We start from the raw sequence: 22919 nt of genomic DNA on the forward strand, positions 1-22919 counted from the left end.
GACACTGGGAGCTTCATGAGGAAGAAGAAAGTTTAGAATGGCTGATGTGCGGAGAGTAATTAAAAAGTCAACTAGGGAAAAATAAAAAAAGCTTCTTGGGGATATTATCCTTATAAATAAAATTTGTAAACATTTTCCCTGTTTTAAGCCTAGATCTTTTAAACAATCATCAATATGAGGCTTATTTTTATTCTCTCACACACCAAATGCTAAAATAGAGTAAGACACATTACAACATACCTAATAATTAAAGGTTTATAAAGGATAATTTCATCAGTGCAGTCACTACTTCCACCAATGCCTCTATACCTTAGCAGACAGTCTCTGTGACTTGCTATAGACACAAAAATTCACCACCAGGTGATGAGTGGCTGGTAATGAACCTCTCCAAACTTAGTTAAGCTGCAACTTGTACAAAAGACAAAATCATGCCCTGTCCATACTCAAAGCTTTTTCAGTTTGACAGGATACTATCAAGGTCTGCAGTCCACTCCCAGAGACTTAAAGAAGCTAGGATCATGGCTACTACCCAATGAGAAGTAACAGTAGTACTTCCACAAAGGATGTTATGATAAATGTGGGGGAAATGCAGTGTTCCTCATTAAAGCTTTTTTTTCATTAATTTATTTATTTTTAATTTTCAACACTCACTTCCATAAGGTTTTGAGCTTTAAATTTTCTCCCCCTTCCACTTCTTCCCCCTTCCCAACAAGACAATGTACAATCTGATACAGGCTCTACATACACATTATGTTAAGCATATTTTCCCATTAGTCATGATGTAAAGAGCAATTAGAACTAATAGGAACCACAAGAATGAAGCAATAAATCAAATCAACAAAGGAAGAGGAGAGCAAATAGTATGCTTCCATCTGCATTCAGACTCCATATTTCTTTCTCTAGGTATGGAGAGCATTTTCCATCGTGACTCTTTTGGAGTTGTCTTAGATTCTTGCATTGCTGTGAAGAGCCAAGTCTATCAAAGTCAGTCATCCCATAATGTGGCTGTTATTGTGTACAATGTTCTCCTGGTTCTGCTCATTTCACTCTGCATCAGTTCATGTAAGTCTTTCAAAGTCTTTTTGAAATCTGCCTGTTCATCATTTCTTATAGCACAATTCATTCACATATACATATTCCACATATACATTCATATTCATTCATACAACACATTCATATACCACAACTTGTTCAGCCATTTCCCAACTGATGGACATCCCCTCAATTTCCAATTCTTTGCCACTACAAAAAGAGCTACTATAAATATTTTTGTACACGTACATGTGGGTCCTTTTCCCATTTGTATGATCTCTTTGGGATATAGACCTAGAAGGCATATTGCTAGATCAAAGGGTATACACAATTTTATAGCCCTGGATTATAGTTGGGGCACACCCATAGTTTGGGCATGATTCCAAATTGCTCTCCAAAATGATTGAATCTTTTCATAACTCCACCAACAACGTATTAGTGTTCCAATTTTCCCACATCTTCTTCAACATTTATCATTTTCCCGTTTTGTCATGTTGGCCAATCTGAGAGGTGTCATGTGGTACCTCAGAGTTCTTTTGATTTGCATTTCTCTAATCAACAGTGATTTAGAACATTTTTCATATGACTAGATAGCTTTAATTTCTTCCTCTGAAAACTGCCTGTTCATATCCTTTGACCATTTTATCAACTGAGGAACGACTTGTATTCTTATAAATTTGACTCAATTCTCTATCTATTTTAGAAACGGGGCCTTTATCAGAGACACTGGTTGTAAAAATTCTTTCCCAGTTTTCTGCTTCCCTCCTGATCTTGGATGCATTGGCTTTATTTGTGCAACTTTTCATTCAAACTTTTAAACAACTGTATTAACATATTTGTTTTACCACTGGTGCAGTTGAAGACCCTGGAGAAGATTTTGCTGATGCAGAAAACTCATCCCAAAAGACAGAGACTCCAGAAAGCTGAAGTAGCTTGTGAGCAAAAGCTGTAGGCTGATGTACATTGATTCCAGAGCATTCATCAGCAGTTTCATCACAATACATAGTTCTGAAAAATAAAATCCAAAATACAAGAATTTTTTTCTTACAGAATTACTAAGAACATCTACTTACTATTATATTAAATGTATAAACAAGTTATTTAACAGAAAGTTTTCAATAATGGGTACTGCTCGTAATATTCCAGTGAAGTTGGGGAAGAATTAATATACTTTATTATAACAACCTTAAACAAAGAAAACATAAATAACTTCTTAGGTCTTAAAATTTACAAAGTATGACTTCATGAGGCAAATTTCATGAAGGTAAAAATACTCTGTTCAACAGAAAATCACTTGGTGCCACTATCAAAGTCAGAATAGTAAACTGCAGTTTGTCCTACTTCTATATAAAATGTCAGAACTAGATATTTCTTTTTTCTGATCCCATCCCCCCAATACTGGTATCCCCCTTCTTCTTTTATGTATGCTGATGCTTTCAAATTATGGGCTAGAGAAGATTTTTGAGAGTCCTCTGGATAACAAGGAGATCAAATCAGTCACTACTTAAAGAAATTAATGCTGACTATTCATTGGAAGATAAAATACTGAAGCTGAAGCTTAAATATTTTGGTCACATAATGAGAAGAAAAAACTGACTGCAAAAGACCCTGATGTTGCGAGAAAGACTGAAAGTAAAAGGAGAAGGGGACAGCAGAGGACAAGATGGACAGATAGTGTCATGGAAGCAAAGAACATGAGCCTGGACAGACTTCGGGAGATTGTGGAGGGTAGAAGGGCCTGATGTGCGATGGTCCACGCAGTCAAGAAGAATCAGACATGACTGAATGACTGAACAACAACAAAATGTATTTCTCATTTTGTATTTATGCTGTATATGCTTTGAATATACTTATATGCTTCATCAGAATGAAAGATCCTTGAAAGTAGGGATTGGTTTTTTCTTCATACTTATAGTCCCAGAACCTGGCATGGAGCCACACCTAGTAGATGTTAATAGACACTTGTTTCTTGACTGATGCTTTTAAAGTGTCACTAGTCTTCAATCTAAAAAAATACAAAATGTTATTCTATCTATAATGGTGGCAAGAGAACAACAATAGGATCTGGTAATCAAGGTTCTATTCCTCTACAGTCAAAGGAAATGGGTTCAAATCCTGTTTCTGATGCTTAGTACCTATGTGGCCTTAGGGAAGTCACTTAGAGTCCATGGGCCTATTTCCTCACCCGTAAAAAGAGGGGGTTGTGCTAGATGGCCTCTGAATCCCTTCCAGCTCTGAATGTATGATTCTCCTTGCCTATAAAGTAAGAGACTGGACGAGCTATCCCTAAGGTATAACATTCATTGACTGAAATTTCAATCAGTATTCATATGGCTCCTCCTGCAACAGGATGCTAACACAAAGCACACTTATCCAATAAATGCAGATTGTAAACAAACCCTTAGATTTATAAGCATATTTTATGATAAATGGTTACACACTGTAACTAAGCTCTGAATAAATGAAAATGGAACCCTGGGCTCTTGTAAGTTAACTCTCACTTTAACTTGCCCCTAGCCAGGATTTCATGGAATTTCCCAGCCATTTCCAAACCATAAAACCACAATCCTGGCCATCCTTCTCATGGCCTCCCACTGGAACCTAGATTTTGTTCCTGAGACACTGAGCGGTGGTGTGAGCTTTCATCCTCTCTTGCCCATAACCAAGCCACCACACATGTAATCACCTTTTCTAGCTCTCCTTTACGTATGGTCATCTCCTTTTAAAATTTAAGCTCCGTCAGGGCAAGAACAGTCTTGCTTGCTTATATTCATAGCTCAAGTACAGTGCCTCACACACAGAAAGAGATTAATAAATGCTTTTTTCATTAAACTTTTACTTTTTTATGTAACTCAGCAAAAATATCTCAAATAACTATATACACAAAGCTCATTCTGCCCTGTGTGCTATATTCTAAATATGGCTTATCACCTGGAAATAAACTTGGGAGAATGAAAAAAAATCATCTTTGCTATTTCTACATGAGCCCATCTACCTGTGTGAGAAATATTTATCAGGTTTCTAAGAAGGCAAATAAGGAAAACCCCAAAAAATTTGCTTTCAATTTAGGTTAATTATTTTAGTCTTCCATGTTTATCTGTCAAAACACTGAATCCTTAATACTGGGCTTCTAGTCTCAGATTTTAGGTGGAACATGCCCACTATGACATGGCCAGGTGATACTTGAGCTTGCCAGTGGGTTTCTGGATGACCCTAAGTACAATAACACTAGCTATACCAGGCTGAGCGGATAAGTGCTCTGACATGATCTCAAGAGCTTGAGCCAAGGAGACTTTGAAATTTCTCGACACCTGCCTTCATCACTGAAGCTCCTCCCGTACAATAATCTGCCTAGGTTCATTCCCCAACAGTTAACATGTTCCCAGTTCCATCTTACTCTCCCCATCCTAGTGACAATACTGAACCCTGTCAAAGGACAACCCACCTCCCCAACTCCACCTGCCCAATTCCTCATTCCAATCCACCTCAAGTCTACCTACCACCTCAATATCCTATACTCCAGGGCTTTCTATCCTTTCCACTGCATCTTATAGAACTCCTGCTCTATAATTAACAAACTACTTTTTATTCCCTCGTCCCCTCTCCCTCTCTTCTCTCCTTTTTTCTCTCCTATATTCTGGCCTTCACTGACATATGGGGTTCTCTATGTATTATTAAGCTCCTACTATTTGCCAAGCATTGTGCTAAATGCTGGGAATCCACATAAGGAAAAAAAAAAACAATTCCTGTCTTTGAGAAACTTACAATCTAATGGAGGAAGATAATACGCAAAAGGGAGCTGAAAATCAAGGAGAAGGAAGGAGTTCCAGAGAGTACCTGGGTACAGAGGCAGGAAGAAGATAAGGGTAGAGTTGAAATCAAGCAGAGTAGCTAATGACAAATGAAGAAATAGCTGAGATTTTGAATCCTCTATAAATGGAAGATACGGGAGGAATTTTTTATTTACTCCACCCTCCAGCCCACTAACCAACAAAGCTGGACTCACAAAGCCGTGTTCAAAGGGTATATTCAAAACTTGTCTTATCTAATCTCAACTGGGCCCTGAATGCAAAAAGGCAATGCTTCTACTTTTCCTTAATTGCTTCTCTGTCCCACTGAAAATCTAAACAGATTTTCCAAACCATCTCTTCTCTCTTCAAGTCTTCTCACAGCACCCACTCACATCACACTCTCAAATGAAGATCTCACCTCACACTTAACTTCAAAAAAAAATCATGACCCTTCACCTTAAGCTCCCTCTTCTTTCTTTCTACTCATTTCACATATCCCTATGACATTATCTCCCACTATTTTTTCCTTTACTTAAGTCTTTATTAAATGTGGTCACTCTTTGTCAGTCAACCCTCTGTGTCTATCTTTGCTCCCATCTCCCTGCATTTTCTTCTGCAGATTGTCCAGATTATCATCTTCTCTCTCTAATCTCAACCTCTCACTTTATTCTGGCTCCCTCACAACTGCTTGTAAGCCCACCAAGTGTCATCATATTTAAAAAACACTCCTCAGATCCTCCTCTTCTCAGCTGAAGACTTTAAGAAAAGCAACCTCTACTGTACTTCCACTTTCTCTTCTCTCACTTTCTTCTAAACCTTCTAAACTCTATCTTCCAACTTCACTCTTCAACAGAAACATCTCTCTTCAAACTTACTTATTGTGGTAGATATAATATCTGTCATGTAGACTAGACTGCTTTTTACTAAAAATAGTATGAACATGTGTCTTCAAGATTTAAATAGTTCAGGGGGCAGCTAGGTGGCTCAGTAGATAGAGCTCTAGCCTTGGAATCAGCAGGACCTGAGTTCAAATCCAGCCTCAGACACTTGACACTTGTTAGCTGTGTGACCCTGGACAAGGCACTTAACCCCCATTGCATCAGCAAAAAGCAAAAAAAAAAAAAAAAAAAAAAAAGATTTAAATAGCTCAGAGGACTAAATCTTAGGTTTTTTATATAGTTTCTTGGTGGCCTGAGTACAAAAAGCCAGTGTAGAAGGAGTCAACGGGGCAGCTAGGTGGATAGGTGGCGCAGTGGATACAGCATTGGCCCTGAAGTCAGGAAGACCTGAGTTCAAATCTGGCCTCAGACACATAACGCTCACTAGCTGTGTGACCCTGGGCAAGTCACTTAACCCCAATTGCTTCACCCCAAAAAAAAAACAAAACAAAACAAAAAAAGGAGTCAACAAAGATTCCTTCTAATTTCTGATTGAACATCAACTATGGCCAACATACAGGCAAGGAAACTATGCCCAATTTAAGCAAAGCTATATTCTTGTTGAATATTCCTTTCTTGCTACAGCCCATAAATTTCATTTTGTTAAATGTTACATGGTCAACAAGCATCTCATTTTACTCTAATCTCAAAACTAAACTACCAGGACAGCCTGAGTCAGGTCTGACCTATCACATTTGGTACAGAAGCAGTAGGATATAAGCAATAAAGCATATACTATGTTCCAGGCACTGTGCCATCCTACAAAGGGAAATTCATTGTGAACTGCACAGATTTTGATAGCACCTAGCATATGGACCAAATCTTTAAGATCCGAGAATGAATGAATGAATGAAAAAGCACGTAATAAGTATTTAGTCTGTGCTAAACACTGAAAAATAAATAATAAAGTAAAGAGGTATAAACCAACATCTCACACCATAAGCCAATCTAAGGTGAAAATGGGCACATGATTTAGACATAAAGGGTGAAACCATAAGCAAATTAAGAGAGCATGGAATGGTTTATTTGTCAGATTTACGGATAAGGGAAGAATTCGGGACCAAAGAAGATAATAAAAAGCAATTGTACTAGATGCAAAATAGATAAATATGATTATATAAAATTTAAAAGTTTTTGCACATACAAAACCATGGCAACCAAAATTATAAGGAAAGCAGAAAACTGGGGGGGCAGGGCATTTTGCACCAATTATCTCTGACAAAGGCCTCATTTCTCAAATATATAGAGAACTGAGTCAAATTTATAAAAATACAAGTCATTCCCCAATTGATAGTCAAAGGATATGAACAGGCAATTTTCAGAAGGAAAAAATGAAAGTTAGCTATAGTCATATGAAAAAATGCTCTAAATCATTACTGATTAGAGAAATGCAAATTAAAATAACTCTGAGGTACGATCGCATACCTATAAGATTGGCTTATATGACAAAAAAGAAAAATGTTGGCTGTTGGAGGAGATGTAAGAAAACTGGAAAACTAAAGCACTGCTGGTGGAGTTGACAATAATCCAATAATGACAGGAGACTCCCTCTCAGATATCATTAAGTCTAACAAAAATATAAATAAAAGGGTAAACATAAAACTGAACAAGCTGCTGGAGAAAATAAACCTAAAAGACATATGGCTTCTAAATGGGAGGGCTAAAGAATATGTCTATTTTTCAGTGATACATGGAACTTTTATAAAAATTGACTATAAATTAGGGAACAAAAATATTGCAAAATAAAGGTAAAAAAGCAGAAATAGTAAACATATCTTTTACAGATCATAACAAAAAAAAAAACAGAATTCAATTCAGGAAACACACACACACAAAAAAAGGAAGTAGACCCCAAAAGAGAATTAACAACGAAATAATAAATAGTGAGTGGGTCAAAAAAAAAGTGATAAAAACATATGACACATATGGATAGATGTAATAAAGCCCTGAAGTGGCCATGTGGCATAAAGGATAGTGACCATGTAATCAGGATGACCTGGGTTCAAATCCTGACTGATACATAATAGCTGTATTGGCAAATAGGCAAATCACTTCATATCTTGTTGCCTAATACAACTCCTTAAGTTGCACATCTCAATCAGCGAAGAGAATTTCTATACTGCAAGACGGATGAAATTATACTTCTATACATTTTTATTAGAGCTTTTTGGTCTTCTGTAATGATGAAACTTACTTAAAAAATTACACATCTCAAAACTGCACTTCATCATCACAACAACAAATAGCAGCTAACACTTACATAGCACTTACTATGTACCAGCACTGTGCTGAGCACTTTATAATTATTCTCTCATTTGATCCTCACAACAACCCTGGGAGGTAGGTGCTATTATTATCTGTTTTAAAATTAGTAAACTGAGGCAAACAGAGGTTTAGTGATTTGCCCAAGGCCACAGAGCTAGTAAATATCTGAGGCTGGATGTGAACTCAGGTGTTCCTGACTTCAAGCCCACTGCTCTATCCACTGTACTACTTTTGTTGTTGTTGTTTTTCAGTTGTTTCCAACTCTTTGTGATACCATTTGGGGTTTTTCTTGGCAAAGATAGTGGAGTCATTTTGCCATTTCCTTCTGCAGCTCACTTTGCAGATGAGGAAACTGACACAAACAGGGTTAAGTGACTTGCCCAAGGTCACACAGCTAGTAAGTGTCTGAGGCCAAATATGAACTCAGGAAGATGAGTCTTCCTGACTCTAGGCCCAGCATTCCATGCAACTGTGCCACCTAGTTGTCCCCTAGCTGTCCATAAATGAGAATTTTATATGTTTAGCATTCAATTAAATGTCAGTTCACTTGATTTGTTCTCAATTAAATCAACATCACCTATGCTGAATTTGAAACAGTAAATTCAATCATTCCCCAGGTAAATCCAGGTTATCTTATATCTTTAGGATCTCAAGAATGGCACTGGAACCGAACAAAATATGAACAGCATTGCTTTAGCTTTAAGTATTTTGTTAACAACAACATTTATCCCCAAAGGTAAATTGAATGCTAATGTATCAAGGATTTCATTTATTATTTTAAAATATCACGAAGTCATATATTCAAATTTAAGGAATCTCACTTTTCTACTCGAATTTCAAGTGCTGTTCCAGTTTTTGAATTTTCTGGTATATGTTCAATTCTCAAAACTGTATCCAGGAAAGTGACTTTCACTCTTCTTAGAACTAGAACAAAACAGATAACAATTATTTCTACTAAAAATATTCTATTTTTCTTGAACACAACAAACAGAATATATTAAATGAACCAAAATAATCTAACTGGAAGACAATCTAAATTATTAATACTTTAAAATTCCAACCTCTTCAATTTAAAAAATCCATCCTCAATTGAGCAAATGACATGTGTTATGACCTAATACATATTTGTGCATTGTTAAAAAGCTTTTATTTATAAAACTCTAAGCACTACAGAATATCCTTCTTTATAAAAAGTATGATATAGTCAAACAAGACATAGAAAAAAAGGAAAAAGTAAAAAACTTAATACTACTAACCTCAATTATATAAGTTCAAATATGTATGTGTATGTATGTATGTGTGTGTTTATGTATACACATACATATAAACAGACCTCAATTGATTTGCTTTCTGAAGCTATATTGAACCTACATTTTAGAATGGATTGTTTCTGAGGGTCCCTTCCCACATTAAGATTCTATAATTTAATTCAGAATTCAAATGATATCCCAATAGATAAATAATCAAAGTATACAAAAAAGTTTTTATAAGAACTGCAAGCTGAAAGTGCCCATTTGAAAACATGCTCCAAATCATTAATATTAAGAGAAATGAAAATTAAAACAACCTCATACCTTGTAAATATAAAAAAATGACAAAAAACAGGATCAATGTTAAAAAGGTATGGAGAAAGAGGCACACTGATACACTGCTGGTGGATTTATAAACTTGTCCAACCACATTGATTATCAATTTGGAATTATACAAGAAAGTTTTAACTGTCTATTAACTGTTGTAAATGATTTCAACTTCATCCTATGACAAAAGGATCTCACTACTAAGTATACCCAAGACAGAATAAAAATATTCACAGACAAAATATTCATAGCAGTCTGCTTGTGAGAGCAAAGATCTAAAAACAAAGAAGGTATCTTCAAGTGGGGAATGGCTTTAAAAATTATGGCATATGAATGTACTGGAATATTATACCAATATGAAATGAAAACTATGAGGAATTCAGAGAAATATGAGAAGACGTAAACGAACTAATAAAGAATAAAGTAAGTAGAACCAAAAGAATATACACATATAAATATGCATGTGTGTATGTGTGTGTATAAAATCACACCAATATAAATAAAATCATTACACAGAAACTGAACTCTTGAGTAAAGGAAAAACCATGAACATTATACAAAGGTCTTTGAAAACAAATAATAAAATATACTTTCCTCCTCTTTGGAGAGGCAAGGGATTATTAGTGTACAATGTTGCATACATTGTCAGATGCAGTCATGATAATATTTGTTTTTGCTTGGGTTTTTTGATGTTGTTATTAATAGGAGGGTTCAGTCTAGAAGGTGAGATAGGGTTTCTAGAAATGAGAAACACAAAATACATAAGCGTTAATACATGTTTTTTAAGACACAACAAAGAAATTCAGAACAAACCTGTTTCTATGGTTTCAGCAAATTTTTCAAGTCCTTCAAAAGGCTGTGATCCATCCCCTTGTTCATCTGTTAATCTATGACTAAGGCATTCTTTTGCCAGTTGCATGCTGCTGGTCATGAAACTTGACCAATACATGGGCTCAGAGCCAGTTGCTAGGGAAGAAAAAAACCAATAAATTCATCAACAAGCATTTATTAACTACTGACTACATGCCACACACTGGAATAAGTACTGGAGATACAAAGGAAAAAGATTCCGCATCCAGAGAGCATATATATATATATATATATATATATGCACATATATAAGTACATACAGAATATAGACAAAATGAATACAAAGTAGTTTAGGAAGAGTATTAGCCTCTAAAAGGCCAAGGAAATGCTTCATGAAAAAGGTAACTCCTAGGCTTAGTTCTGAAAGAAATTATGGATTCTAATGGATATAGATGGGGGGAGGGAGTAGGAACATTCCAGATATGGGGGCAAGCCAGTATACAGATGTGGAGATGGGTGATGGAATATTATATGGGGGGAACAGTACGGTTCCTCAAATAACGTGGTTGAATTGTGGCATGTTGAGAGAAAAAAGTAGCAAGAGGCTAATTGTGAAATTACATTCAAAATAACTATAGAATGCACAAAATATCTGGGAGTCTTCCTCCCACAGTAACTTTTTTTTTTTACAGAAATAACAGAAGACAATCAGATATTAATTGCTCATGGTTGGGCCAAGTTAATATATTAAAAATTATGATGCTGCCTAAATTAAATTAATTTACAGGCTTAGTGTCATGCCAAAGTACAAAAGCATTACTTTATAGAACTAGACAAAAAAAGAACTAAATTCATTTGGGAGAACAAAAGTTAAATATAGCAAGGGAAATTTTTTTTAAGTAGAAAAAACAGGCACCACTAATACTACAGCATAATGTAGTAATTATCAAAACTATATGGTACTGCATAAAAAAATTTGAAAAAGTGATCAATGGAACAGATTAGGTGAATAAGACTCAAAAGCATAGCAGCACTGTGTTCAATAAGCTAAGAGGCATCAGTTACTGACGTAATCGTTCCCTATTTGACAAAAACTACTGGTAAAACCAGAAAGCAGTTTGAAGAAATCAGGTTTAGACCAACACCTCATACCAATTACCACAATAAGCTCCAAATGAATCCATGACCTGATATAAAAGGTCACAGCAAAAATAAATTAATGAAGGAAATACATTTTGCAGCAATGGGTAGGGAGAGAGCTATTAAGCAAGGGGAAAGAGAGGTTCAAAGGATAGAAAATGGATATTTTGATTATATAAAACTAAAAACTTTTTGCACAAGCAAAATCAATGCAATAAAAATTAGGAAGGAAAAGTTAACTGGGGAAAACATATGCAGCACATTTCTCTTCATATCCAAAAATATGAAGAGAATTTATAGATACATAAGAAAGAGTAAGAGTCATTTCCAGTAGTCAGAGAATACGAACAGGAAGTTTTCAAAAGAAGAAATGTAAACTATCAATAATAATACAAAAAAATGCTCCAGATCACTAATAAGAGAAATGCAAATTTAAACCAACTTTGACACTCATCAGATTGGCAAAGACGATAATAATGACAATAACTAGCATTTATATATAGTTAAAATTTGTAAATTAAAGATTTGCAAAGCATTTCATTTTATCCTGACAATAATCCTGGGAAAAGGTGCCATAAAAAACAGGGGTTAAGTGACTTGCCCAGGGTCATACATCGAGTAATTGTTTGAGGTCAGTTTTTAATTTAGGTCTTCCTGATTTCAGGTGTAGTGCTTTATCTAATGCACCACTTAGCTACCTAGATGACAAAAAACAAAGTAAAATGGCAATTTCTAGAGGGTCAGTGGAAGGAAAGGAATACCAATGTATGTTGTTAGAGCTGTGTACCCGTCTGATCTAAAAAGCAATTTCGAATTATCCTCAGTCACTAAATGTGCATGGCATATGCTGTAAGGAGGTCAAAATCAGATCGAAAGGACACATCTGCAAAAAATTAACAGTAGCACTTTTTGTTGTAGCAGGTAACTAGAAACAAAATAGATACCTATCAATTGGAGAGTGGATAAACATGCCATACAAATGCAATAAAATATCATTAGACCTTAAGAGATAATGAAAAAGCATTCAGAGAAACCTTGAAAAACTGCATAAACTAATGCCGAGTGAAATTAGCAAAAAAGTATACAATAGGATTAGAATAAGATAAACAACTGAAAGATTTAAGTGTTATAATCAATAAAATTACCAATTATGACTTCAGATGAACTTGGAGGAGAGAGGGGATGGACGAGAGTAACAATTCTTAACCTCTTATGTGTTATGTACTCCTTTAAGTAGTGATGGAATTGAGATAACGAGGACAGCGAGTAGCTGATTGTGGGAAGTGAGTGAACCACATTGATTTCATTTTGAAACTCAATTCTGGAGCTAGCTCATTTTCCTTTCTATTCAATTATGGGTCTAGTCCAACTTCTGTCTTGTGAGAAAATTTTAATCATTATGGGAATTGGGAAAAAACCTTATTGTATTGTTTGAACCTAGCCCTGAGTGGCTGGGAAGCTGTATTCCTTTTACCTGCTGCTTACAGAACCTCAACTAAGGACCTAGGTTATGATGACCAGAAACCCGGTCAGATCCAAAGGTTGATGCAAGGAGTTTTCTCACAATTGTAAATCTCAAGCAACCCATGTGTCTTATCTGAAAACTAGCTCCATACTGATCAATCAGTTATTTCCATATTCTTTTGATTGCTTGCAAACACTTGGGAGGATTGAGAAATTTCTTCTTCTGAATTCAGAGAATGGCAATCTATTGGCTCTCTCCCTCCCAACCTGGAAAGTCCCTAATCTTTCATCCAATTAGAAATCAGATTGCCTAATGTACTGTTTTATTTTAATTAACTGGCCTTATTTGATTGTTTTTAATGTAAAAAAAATCTGTCTCTCTCTCTCTGTACTCAGGGTCTAGGCCTAAGCTGAAGAGATCTGCTCCCAGTTTGTTGAACAATTAGCATATACTGCTTAATAAAGTGACATGCTCAAAAGATCGATCCTTTGTTTCTTCAGTCATTTCATTTTTCACCTGCAAATAAGTCTGATGAAGCTAGTCTCAGCAATACAATGATCTCAGAATGTTTTTAAATGAATAAAACAAAATACATAAAATTACAAAGGAAATCAATTTTTTAAGGTTATACATATGCAGTTATGCAAAACATATCCATAACAGTCATATTGTGAAAGAAAACAGACCAAAAAAACCTCAAGAAGTAAAAAAAAAAAAAAGTATGCTTCAATTTGTATTCAGATACCATCAGTTCTTTCTCTGGGGATGTACAGCATTTTTCATTCTAACTCCTTCAGAGTTGTCTTGGATCATTGTATTGCTGAGAATAGCTAAGTCATTCAGAGCTGATCATCTTACAATATTTGCATCAGCTCATGCAAGTTTTTCCAGGTTTTTCTGAGAACATCCTGCTCATCATTTCTTATAATACAACAGTATTCCACCATAATCACATACTACAACTTGTTCAGCCATGGCCCAATTGATGAGCATCCCCCTCATTTTCTAATTCTTTGTCCCCCAAAAAACCTGCTATAAATGTTTTTGTACATGTAAGTCCTTTTCCTTTTTGGGAAATCAATTACTTTTAAAGTCTAATTTTTCTTTTCCCATCCTAGTTCACAGATCCCTTGAAATCTAACCCCAGGTTAAGAATCCCTCAACTACAGGTAAAGAGACATAAATTTTCAGAAACAGTCAATGAGTGAAATTGTTTTGCTGGATTATACTTATTTGTCACAAGGGAAAGGATTCTATTTGGAAAAGAGCAATTGTGAGAGAGGGATTTGGTGAGTAATGATAGCTATGTAAAAAAGAGAGAAAGAAAAGAGTACCAACAAAATATTCTTTTAGGATAATGGGATATTGGAGATCTTACCATAAAAGCACAAGAAGCAGAGGATCATATACCTTTTATAGCTATGGATAAGGGATGAATTGTTAACCAAACAAGGGTCAGACACAAATATCAAAGATAAAAGAATTAACTTTGATTACATGAAATTGAAAAGTTTTTGCACAAACAAAATTACTAGGATATATAAATAAATGTCAACAGGGGGAAAAGTTTTGTTATCAGATTATTCTGAGAAAGCGTGTGACATCTAAGTTATGTGAAGGGGCCCCCTGAACTCATCTTCTTGACTTGCCATGCTTTCCAGAAACACTGGACCTGGAGTATGCAGGAGGCCCTGAATGTGTCAAGGACAAAGCTCCAACATGAGCTGACATAATTTGTTGTTTGCACCCCAAGCTAGATTCTCTGTGTGTCCTTGGGAGTCAAGACAGGCACCAGTCAGTTTACACCAGAACGAAAAACTGTTTGTGCAGCTGGGACCCTTGCAGGTAAGCAGATCATCACATTTACATGTCTAGCAGTTCCCAAGGGAAAAGAATGCTGCTGTTGTCATCTTATTTATTAATGATTTCTCCGCCCCTTCTGGTGGGAATTAGTCCATTTCTCCTACTGCGCTCTCTCTCTCCTCCCATGCCACTCCCATTTAGGAGGAGATTGCTGTTCCTCTTCCTCCCTTTGTTGAAATTTCATAAACATGCAAGCTTTTGTTTGGACTGTGAACTCCTTGCACTTGGAGTTCCACATGCATGTTCATTTCTCTTATAACAAGAGAACAATTGTAATTGTAAAGCTGAAATAAGTTGCAACACATGTCTCATGGACTTGTGATTTTTTTTAGTTAACAGATATAAAGACAAAAGAAATTTGTAAGACCAAAAGTCATTCCCCAATAGAGAAGTGGTCAAAGGACAGCAACAAACGGTTCTCCAAAAGACTGCAAACTTTTAAGAAACTCCCTAAATCACTAGTAAGAGAAACACAGACAAAAATAACCCTGAGACTTCACCTTACATTCAGCAAATTGGCAAGATGACAAAAGAAGGAACCAGTCAATGTCAGAGGGGTTGTAGAAAAGAGAGGCACACTAATGCATTGTTTGTGGAGCTGTAAAATGATACAATTCTGAAAAAAAAAATCTGGAATAATGCAAATAAAGTGAATAAAATATCCATACTCTTTGATCTTAAGATTCCCAAGGAGGTCTCTGACAAAAAGAAAAACATCAAAGTATTTTAATCAGCCCTTTTTGCTGTAGCAAAGAACACACTGACTAGTCAACACAATGATAAATTTGGTACATGAATTAATGGGATATTGCTATGCTGTAAAAAATGACAAACATACTCTATTACAGAGAAGCATGGAAATACTTACATGAACTCATGCCAAGTGAAATAGCAGAAACAGGAAAATAATGGAAGCAATGACTAGAGCAATTTAAATGTAAAGAAGAACAACAATAAAATAAAATAAAAATTATTGCTGCAATACTACAATGACTGAGCTTGGCCCTAAATAAAAGGTATTTAAAAAAAAAACCTTCCCCCATCACTTTGAAGGAGGAGTCCAGAGGTGTGGCACATTGCATATAATGTTACTTTTTCAATGTAATGATTGGTTTTGCTAAATTTTTTTGTCTTACCCTTTTTTTCTTTTTTAATACTATAAGGGACAGCTTTCTGGCAGGGAGGGAAGCAGAAGGGGGAGGCCCGCATGGAGGGAGGCATATGAGTGAAATACAGGTAATATAAAAGTGAAAGTCATAAACAAAAATCCCATTAAAAAAAAAATCTAATAGAACTGGGTGATTTGAGAAATCTACCACACCCACGACAAAAATTATCAAGCACCCTGTAGTTCTTCCACTTCTCTGTGATACCATGAGGGTTTGACACCAATGTGTGAACTTACTCATTCAGTAACTAATACAATATACAAATGCATGAGTATCTAGGAATGTCTGCATACCCCTGTGTATGGTAGTCTTGCCAAAGTTTCTTGGTTAGTAATAAAAGCCTTGATTACGCCAATAAACTGTGGAAAACACATTTTTTAAAAGAATACATGTTTAAGTAGCAGACATTGGTAAAGAAAAGAACCATCTCTTCAACGAAGCCTAGAATAGAGAAGGAAATAAAGGGGATGGATGGTGTCAATGGATTGTGAGATTTGAAAGGAGAAGTGATGGACTCTTGACAATGACATCTATTTTCTAGGCAAAGGACAGCACAAGCTGCTCAGTGGGAAATGTAAATGGGGCAGATACCATGTTAACGCTTAAAGATGAGTTCAGAATAGCCTTTGTAGGTAGCAGGATAGGGAATCATTATTTAAAGAGGACTAAAAAGAATGCCATCCTCCTATGAGGGACCAACTGAAGTAAGATTACTATGTAGAGGACAAAGCTCAGTTAATTACATGAAAAATGGAATTAAATTGTTTTTCATAAACAGTTATATTAAACATAGCCAGCACCTGAAAATCTATGTTACACATCAAGAAAATAAGGTGTTTATATATTGTGGTATAAGACAAAATATGCAGCTTCCTATTTTTAAAAATCCAATCTCTCTCGCATGTCAAGTTTCTTTTTTTTTAATTATTTATTCATTTTTGGTTTTTCAACATTCACATTTATAAGGTTTTGAGTTCTAAATTTTCCTCCCTCTTATCTCCTCCCTCCCCAAGACAGCATGCAAAATGACACAGGCTATACACATACAATCATATTCCCACATTAGTCATGTTGTGAAAAAAGAATCAGAAAAGAGGAAAATCATGAGAAATTTTTAAAAAAAAAGGAAATAGTATGCTTCAATCTGCATTCAGACTCCATAGTTCTTTTTCTGGATGTGGACAGCATTTTCCACCATGAATGTCTTTTGGAATTGACTTAGATCATTGCATTGCTGAGAAGAGCTAAAAGTGTATTAAGGTCAGTCATCACATAATGTCCAGCATGTCAATTTTCAAAATAATTTGTTTTAAACACTTCTCCCCTATCCTAGATTTTAATCCAAGATTAAAAGTTACTCTTGAGATTTTGATAACATCTTAGAAAGAAAAAGAAAAACAAGTAACAAAAAGTCCAAACATTTGGCCTTATTGCAGACTATAGTTGAAAGTAAATAGTTACTGCTCAAGTTTGGTTATATTGATGGGCAAGGATGTTTTTATTTTTTAAAAGTTCTAAAAGATAAACTTCTAGTAATCAATAGTTGCAAAGGGAGTATAAAGGATGTGATGGATGTTAGAATTTTTTTTTAAAAAAAGCAATAAGATAAAGCAATGGTTGGATACGGGGAGGAAAAGAAGAGTCAAAGGTAAGAAAACTCTATATTTGTAAAGTACTAAGATTTACCGAGCAACTTCTCCACAAATGAGTAATATAGTGCAATTATTATCTAGTTTACAGATAAACAAACTGAGGTTCAGAAAGATTAAGTGATCTAACCATGACCATGATCACTAAATGTCAGATCTGGACTTCAAAAATCAGGTGTTCAAGATTCCTAAGTCCATCACTGTTTTTCCATTATGCTGTCCTACCTAACTCACTACTCTAAGACTTTAAACCTACTGAAAGACAGTGGCATTATCAATGGAAATATACAAACTATGAGGAATGGCAAGTATGTAGAAGATAAGTTCAGTTTGGACATATTAAGAATTCAGATAAAAAACCTGAAAGCTTCCTTGCACTGAGTTACATAATCATATTGACAAAATGAAAATAGAACCAAATAAAATAGTTATAACCAGCACCATTTGGTTCACAGCATACTTACCTAATCGAGGTCTAGGCCTGAACACCAGTTCTAACCCTTTCACTTCTAGTGCACAATTATCTTGTAACAATGAGCCCCAAGGAACAGAGAGAGAAATTGACTGAATAAATCCTTCTGTAACTTCTAGAGGTGCATCTGCAGACTCCAAAATTTCATTGAGACTCTAAGGAAAGAATGGAAGTTCATTTTTAAAATTATATTTGAAAATCGCTTATATATAAAACTGAACACAGTATAATATACAATTTAGTAATAAGAGAGCAAGTTGGAATACTATACATACTTTTATTTTAAACCAAACATTTGAATGTCTACTATGTGGAAGACACTACATCACTGTGCTTACTCTTTACTTCTTATCTCACACATTAACAAAAGGTATGTTGAGATTCAGGGATGGATTATGTTCTCCATATACCCCAGGGAACATCTAGCATAGTGTTAAGCATATTGGGAGAAAATATGTTAGAAAGGGAAAAACATTCACTGACCTGGAGTCCCAAGTCCCACTTGCTCTTTATGAACTGCAATTTACAAAATGAGAATAATAATACTTGTGCTACCTATCCCACAGGGCTGTTTTGAGATTTAAATGGTATAACACATGTAAAGTGGTTTGTAAACCTCAAGAAGGGGTGTGCTGGTAAATGTTTAACAACCAGCTCTCAAAAAAAGCAAGAGATACTTTTAAGTATAACCTGCATCGTTAACATTTCCTCCATCACTTTCTTAATCCTAAAGAATCAACAAAACAATAAATCAAGGCCATATTTGTAGCATTTGCTGATTTCTGAAGTATAAAAGTTCACACTAAAATTTTAACAATTGCCTCTGGAAAATTGATAGGCAACTGGCTGCAATACATCCCCTGAGGAGATATTATATATAGTCAACCTATAAAGTAGGGCATTCATACATATGGTGACTAATTAAAGACAGCTGGAAGGTTCTTCCCCATGAGAGTCACTTCTCCTCCACATCTCAAAACTCACTCATATCCCCCATCCTTTCCTTCATTTCAGTCTAATGAAATGCTCCTCTGGAAGATGAACCTCTCTACATGTATCCTTGATCCCATCCCCTCCCATTTCTCTTCAGCAAAACAGGCCCAACAATCCTCTCCCCATTCTCTCTAATTCTATCTTTTGCTATTACTGGTTCCTTCCCTGCTGTCTACAAATATACCCATCTTCCTCTCTCATCCTTAAAAGTCCTCATAGATGTAAAATGCTACCCTCATCCAGAGAAAGAACTTAGGAGTCTGAATGCAGATGGAAGCATACGATTTGATCACCTTTTCTTTTGTATTTTGTTTCTACTTTCTAGTGATTCCTCCCACTAGTTCTAACTCTTCTTTACATCACGACTAATGTGAAAATATGCTTCATGGGAATGTATAAATAGAGCCTATATCAGATGGCATGCTGTCTTGGGGAAGGGGGAGGAGAAGAAGGGGGAGAAAATTTAAAACTAAAAATCTTATGGAAGTGAATGTTGAAAACTAAAAATAAATTATTTATAAAAAAAAATCCTCATAAACACTACCATCTCTCAAGTTCCCATCCTATCTTTACTCCCTTTTTTTAGCCAAACTCCTAGAAAAAATTGTATACACTCTTGTCTGTCACTTCCTCTCTTTTCATTCACTTCTCAACTCTTTTGCAATCTAGCTTCCAATCTCATTATTCAACTGAAACTGCTCTAGTTAGTTACCAAAAATCTCAATTGTCAAAACTAACTTTTCTCAACCTCATCTTTCTAAACTTCTGTTGAAACACTTAACACTGTTGACCACCCTCTCCTCCATGTTACTCTCTCTCGTCTAAGTCTTTATAACACTGTTCCACCTTGGCTCTCCTCCCAGTATGCAACTGCTTACTGGATATCTCAAATCCAACACAATACACGAAAGAATTCATCTCTCTCCCCCAAACCAACTCTTCTTCTAAACTCCCCTACTGTCATCAAGAGTATCACCATCCTTTCTAGTCATCCAAACTGGTAATCATGGCATTATCCTTTACTCCTCACTATCCCTCACCCCCCATATTTAATCACTTTCCAAATCTTGTCACTTCTACTTCCCTATCTCTCACATGGCCTCATCTCTCTACTCACAAGCCACCATCTGAAGTTAGGCCCCAATCATCTTTCACTTGGTCTACTGCAACAACTTCCTAATTGGTTTTCCTGCTTCAAATCTAACCTCACTACTATCCATTTTCCACAAAGCTACTAGTAGTTTTTCTGAAATACAGGCCTGACCATGTCACTTCCTCAATCAATAAACTCCAAACACTTGTGACTGTCTTTAGAATCAAATACAAATTTCTCTGTTTGGTTTTTAAAGCCCAATAAAACCTGGCCCTGGTCTACCTTTCCAAAGTCTTTTAGCACTGCTGACAGACTGGCTTTCTTAGTACTCCTCAAACACAATGTGCTATGTCAGATTTTTACACTGGCAGTCTCCCATGTCTAGAATGCACTCTTCCATGACTAGAATGTACCAGTTAGATCCCTTTTTCCTTCAAAATTCAGTTCAGGCACCAACATCAACATATGAAGTCTTTCCAGATCCCATGGCTCCTAATTCCCTCCAAAATCACTTTGTACATATTCTGTATATATATATATATACACACATGTTGTCTTGTCCAAGAGAATGCAAGCTCCTTGAGGAAGGGGACTTTTTCATTTTTATTTTTATATTCTCAGTGCAGAGTGTCTGGGCCCTAATAGGCGCTTATTAGGGGAAAAAAAGGGAATATGCATTGATATAGCTTATTCTATGTGCCAGGCACTGTGGGAAGCATTTTTTTGTAAACATTCTCTCATTTGATCTTCACAACAACCCTATAAGGTAGATGCTTTATAAATGCTTGTTGATTGATACTTGGGCATCAGCTACATGCTATCAAAAAAGACACAGAAGGGGCAGCTAGGTGGCGCAGTGGATAGAACATCGGCCCTGGATTCAAGAGGACCTGAGTTCAAATCCACCTTCAGATATGAAAAAAAAAAAAAACCCACTTACTAGCTGTATGACCCTGGGCAAGTCACTTAACTCCACTGCCTATCCCCCCCCAAAAAAAAAGGACATAGAGAATGCCTGACTTCCCAGAAGCCAGTTCTCTAGTTCAGCTCTCAAACATACCAAGATTCTCTCTCTACACCCTCCATGGGAATCAGAATGATACACTGGAATGAGTGCAGGATTTTAAGTTAGAGGGCTTGGGTTCAAATACTAACTCTGTTGCTTAGTGATCTGGGCAAAGTCATCTTTTATCTCTGAGCTTCGGTTTTTCTAATGTTTAAAATGATGGCTGGGTTACATCGCTTCTAAAGTTCCTTCCAACTTAAATTTATACTCTTATAATCCTAAGCTTTACATCTTCTTCATTACTGCCAAATTTCCAAAATTTAGCTAGTTAAAAGGACCTGTGCTTTAAGCTTAAAACAAGTTGCTAGAGTACAAACTAACAGATTTGCAAAATGAAACAATAAGTCTAAATTGTAATGATTATGCAAGTTAGAGGCAAGATGACCTGGTATAATTTTAACTAAAAAAAGATCAAATTCCCCTAATATATATTGGAATCTAAAGGAGAAATGGATAATTTAACCATTCTACCCCTTCCAGCTATTGTCCCATCTGTCTCCTCCCCTTCATCCCAATAGTCCAAAATTACAATGGATCTATAATCTCATAAAGATGAATAGTCCTTCCTATGATGATAATTGCAACCTGATTCATACTTGCCTATCCTACACATATTTATATCCAGTGGTGAACATGCAGGTATCAAACATTCACTGTGCTGGGGGTCTTCCTCTAGCCTCCCTGACGTGGCACGGTTATCAACAGAGCATGCAAGATGCATGTCAGTTATCCCTCACTCTCATACAAGTCCAGATCATCCTTTTTTTCTACTTACACATTTCTCTGACGACATATTTTATAACACCTCTCCAGCATAATTCCTCTTTCATAATGTGTTGAACCCTGTTTATTCAACCATTGAATTTTGTTTTAATTCTGAACTTAACACACAAAAAAGAGCATTTCCATATACAATGGACACAGTAAGAGGATTCTACATAAAAACATGAATTTCTAAATCACACTGCTTGCTTTTTTTTAAGCATAGAGTAAATTCTACCCATGTATTTCAAAACTGCTTTGCTTATGCTTACTTTCGAACTTTGTGCATTTAAAAAATATTTCACCAGCCCTCATCACTACTACTAATCCTACTCTCCCTTAATACTGCTCCCCCCACCAATTTACTAAAAGGGGGGAAAAAATCCTTATAAAAAAATAAGCCTAGTCAAACAGAATGAATCCACAAGGAGTCATGTTTAGAAAATGTGTGACTTGGTACCTTAAGTTCATCTTGAGGACCTAGAGGGCCACGTGTGACCTCAAGGCCACAGGTTCCCCATCCCTTCCTTACACATTCTGCCATATTTGTACATAATCTTATTGCACCCTAACTATGGAACAGTAAGCCCCAGCTCTTTCTTCTTCCTTTTTATACTAGTCCTCCTTTTGCCCTCTCTTCTTTTTCCCCTATGAAAACACTCAGAGCAGAAGTAATTCTTTCCCCCTTCCCTACCAGGACCTCTTTTTATTTAACTCCCTCAAATCTTTTGAAGACATCCTAAGGTTCTGAAGAGATTTCTTCTCCCCCTCTAAAATATTAGCACTGTATCATCATACGGCTCCTTCGAATTGCTCAAATACCTTTACCTTTCT

General features: G+C 35.9%; 1 protein-coding gene across 3 annotated transcripts in view; it reads right to left on the bottom strand.

Annotated features, from left to right (window-relative positions):
* Positions 1 to 22919, bottom strand: part of ATG2B (autophagy related 2B) — a 147488-nt gene that overhangs the window by 109866 nt on the left and 14703 nt on the right. For all 3 annotated transcript variants that reach the window (XM_027849045.1, XM_027849044.1, XM_027849046.1), the window contains exons 2-5: positions 18164 to 18326; positions 10417 to 10569; positions 8848 to 8950; positions 1878 to 2040 (exon numbers count right to left, since the gene is read on the bottom strand). In XM_027849045.1, the coding sequence (XP_027704846.1) occupies positions 1878 to 2040; positions 8848 to 8950; positions 10417 to 10569; positions 18164 to 18326 (582 nt within the window). The remainder of the gene's footprint in view (positions 1 to 1877; positions 2041 to 8847; positions 8951 to 10416; positions 10570 to 18163; positions 18327 to 22919) is intronic.

The sequence above is a fragment of the Vombatus ursinus genome, unplaced genomic scaffold, assembly GCF_900497805.2.
Source record: "Vombatus ursinus unplaced genomic scaffold, bare-nosed wombat genome assembly UNPS02007284.1, whole genome shotgun sequence".
NCBI classification, from domain to species: Eukaryota; Metazoa; Chordata; class Mammalia; order Diprotodontia; family Vombatidae; genus Vombatus; species Vombatus ursinus.